This window comes from Panicum virgatum, chromosome 2K (assembly GCF_016808335.1).
Source record: "Panicum virgatum strain AP13 chromosome 2K, P.virgatum_v5, whole genome shotgun sequence".
Classification (NCBI taxonomy): domain Eukaryota; kingdom Viridiplantae; phylum Streptophyta; class Magnoliopsida; order Poales; family Poaceae; genus Panicum; species Panicum virgatum.
Window position 1 is genome coordinate 54049054 of NC_053137.1, and position 3465 is coordinate 54052518.

General features: G+C 54.6%; 2 protein-coding genes across 2 annotated transcripts; one reads left to right on the forward strand and one right to left on the reverse strand.

The window, feature by feature from the left end:
* The first annotated feature begins 339 nt into the window (after nucleotides 1-339).
* LOC120685707 (probable aquaporin PIP2-7) lies at nucleotides 340-1880 on the forward strand. Its single transcript, XM_039967780.1, has 4 exons — nucleotides 340-738; nucleotides 830-1128; nucleotides 1240-1374; nucleotides 1482-1880. Exons 1-4 carry the CDS (start codon nucleotides 441-443, stop codon nucleotides 1602-1604), a joined length of 855 nt encoding a protein of 284 aa, XP_039823714.1. The 5' UTR covers nucleotides 340-440; the 3' UTR covers nucleotides 1605-1880.
* A 904-nt stretch (nucleotides 1881-2784) lies between these two features.
* Nucleotides 2785-3180, reverse strand: LOC120695462 (uclacyanin-3-like). The gene has a single exon (XM_039978705.1). The coding sequence runs from the start codon at nucleotides 3178-3180 to the stop codon at nucleotides 2785-2787; it is 396 nt and encodes a 131-aa protein (XP_039834639.1).
* Nucleotides 3181-3465: the final 285 nt, after the last annotated feature.

The following is a 3465-nucleotide window of genomic DNA, read 5'->3' on the forward strand; positions in this document are numbered from 1 at the left end:
TTTCAGTTTGCAGCGACACGCCGACACCTTCCCGCAAGCGCAAACCCTGCGCGGATAAGAGCACGCGCGCGCACATGAGCAAAACAATCGTGTAGTTTTCACGTCCGCTCATATGTGCGAGCCAACTTTTGGACGCTATCGAATTTCACCATCTTCATTTTGAAATTCCAGTGAAGTACGGGAAAGGATAAATTCGTGGCGAACGGTGAGTCACAAGGAAAGAATAATCTTTTTTTTTTGCAGAAGGAAAGAATAAACTTTTGAAATATCTTTCTTCGGCCGTCTTCGGGGCGCTTCTCGCTAGCTGGCTTCCCTATTTAAACCACGGCCACTGCCTTCCCCTCCGCGCGTCCAAGAACCCTAACAGTGGAGAGAAGCTAGTAGGTGCTAGCGCTGTGTGCGACACTGAGCTGAGAGAAGGCACCACCGGCCGGACCGTCATGCCGAAGGAGGACGTGAGCATCGAGGCGGCGGCCGCCGAGAAGGCGCCGTACTGGGACCCGCCGCCGGCGCCGGTGCTGGACACGAGCGAGCTGGGCAAGTGGTCGCTGTACCGCGCGCTCATCGCCGAGTTCGTGGCCACCCTCATCTTCCTCTACGTGAGCATCGCCACCGTCATCGGGTACAAGGCCCAGTCCAACAACCTCCACACGTGCACCGGCGTCGGGTTCCTCGGCGTCGCCTGGTCCTTCGGCGCCACCATCTTCATCCTCGTCTACTGCACCGGCGGCGTCTCAGGTATACACTGCTCGTACGTGTATTCATGTCGACGTACGCCGTGGGGTCGTCGTCGTAGACTCTTAAGCATGCGCTCGCGCGCACTGTGCAGGCGGGCACATCAACCCGGCCGTGACGTTCGGGCTGTTCGTGGGGCGGAAGCTGTCGCTGGTGCGCACCGTGCTGTACATCGTGGCGCAGTGCCTGGGCGCCATCTGCGGCGCGGGCATCGTGAAGGGCATCGTGGGGGGCGATATCTACGACGCCTATGGCGGCGGCGCTAACGCGGTGGGCAGCGGGTTCTCCGTCGCTGCGGCCCTCGGCGCCGAGATCGCCGGCACGTTCGTCCTCGTGTACACCGTCTTCTCCGCCACCGACCCCAAGCGCACCGCGCGCGACTCCTTCATCCCGGTAATAACAATAATTAATCTCGACCCAAGCATCTATCTGTAGTGTTCTTGGTGCGGCAGCTCTATGATTGGCGTGTGTGCTAATGATCGGATACGAGTTGGCCGTGTGCAGGTGCTGCTGCCGCTGCCGATTGGGCTCGCGGTGTTCGTGGTGCACCTGGCGACCATCCCCATCACCGGCACCGGCATCAACCCGGCCCGGAGCCTCGGCGCCGCCGTCATGTACGACATGGCATGGAAAAACCACGTAAGATCGGAGGAACTCACTCACTGCTAGCTATAGTACCTTCACTTTGCAAGGATCCGGAGCTAATCGCGCGTCGGTCGGCGCATGTTGTGTACGCGTACGCGCAGTGGATCTTCTGGATTGGGCCGGCGATCGGGGCGACGGCGGCGGCGATGTACCACAAGCTCGTGCTGCGCGGGGAGGCCGTCAAGGCGCTCTGCTCCTTCAGGAGCACCAGCGCCACGGTGTGAGCCAGCGGCGAGGGAAGCTTTTTAAACTGGCGGCCTGCTCCCCACTATACTATCCTCCAACTGATTTCTCTGCTCAATCATCGTTGTCGTCCTGTTTAATTAAAGTACTAGCAGATCTTTGCATGATAACTGCATGTCAAGGTGCGCCCTCTTACTGCTTTGTCGATCTGTGGCATTTGTTTTTTTTATTTGGGACTACAAGGTCGTCGAACATGTATAAATAAACATTTATATATATGTTTTGCTTTATGAGTATTTTGTTGAGAATACAATACAGACTGCTGCCTTAACTAATTAATACGTCGCGTATCAAATACTCGGGTGTGGAGAAAAGTATTTACATGATACAACTACAAATACCGCTAGAATAACTCACAGGCAGAAAGTAAGAAAAACAACAGAAAGGCCTATACAACACTAGTCTCATGCGCCACCCTAAAATTGGAGATGTCATTTCATATGATGGCCACTAACTGATCAACAGATAATTCTTTGCGATAAAAAACGCGAAGGCAACATATAGGCCTTTCTCCCGAGATAAAAAACTTTCCGAACTAATAGGATTTCTCCTGAGAAGAAGTAGCACTGTTGTGTGCCATACTAGTATGCCGCATAAAGTAAATTTACGCAGCTTAAAAAAAACATGTGCTTCTGCTTCGCTTAATAATTATAGAACGGAAAACCGAGTGAAAGAAACTCCTCGCGCATCTGATTTTTTCTCTGCTTCTTTGGCATTTCGAAATAGAGCAAGCACGGAAGGGAACCGAGGACTAAATTGGGGTGAAAAAAAGAACTCCCTCCACAACCAAATTTTGAGTTACAATCAATTTGTAAGGAGTTATAGTGATCTTTTGGTGTAATTTCTGTCTTGAATATCTGCAACTTAAAATTCGGGTGCAAGGAGTAGACGTTCCTAACAATTAACTATCCAACGACCGCGTTTGGCGCTTCCACACAAATAACAAGACGCAAAGAGCAATGCATTGCCACATTCCAGTACAGAGAGTCATCGGTCTCCTTCAACCGTATACACAAATACACGTGTGACGTGACACGTCACTACTAGGTAGCTCATTCCAACCAACCAACGCCAAGAAACGGTCTAGGTCAACTATCACCCAAAATATGGCACAACCCAACCAATCAATTATGCAAGATTTTTTTTTTACCGAACGATGAACTAAGCAAGGATGAGCAGGCCGATCACGGCGAGGCATGGGATCCCCGCCGCCTCCGGCCACGCGGACCGGCGCCGTGTGATCCACGACACGCCGGCGGCAGAGCTCGCTGGTGGCGGTGGCGGCGGCGGCGGCGGCTGCGGCAACAGGGCCGGCGGGGAAGAAGGCGGCGGAGGAGGCTGCGCTGCCACGGCGACGGCGAACTTCATGCCCCCGAGGCAGTGGCCCGAGACGTTGCAGATGAAGTAGTAGTCCCCCGGCACGGTGAGGTCGACGCGGTAGTGGCCCGTCGCCCACGCGCCCATGCTCTGGTTCGCCGCCGGCTCGCACGTCTGGAACGCGTCCTGGGTCACCCGGTGCACGTCGTGCTGCTCCGGCACGTAGTTGAACACTGCCATCGATTGCGCGTGCGTGCATCAGTTCACAAGATCACGCGGGCACAGCACAGAACGAATGTGTGGTGCCGTTGCGGCGCGCGTTTGGATCGAGCAGCTCGCCGGCCAAGCAGCGATCTCGTCCCCACACGATCAAAATCGAACGCCTGGGAGCTAGACGCCAAGCTGAACTGCTCACCATGTCCAGCACATCGGCTGCCCAACCCCTTCTTCTCTCTCCGTCGGCAGAGTGCGCAACACAGCTAACACATATGCACGCACATGCAAATAAGCATAGCTAGCAGCCAA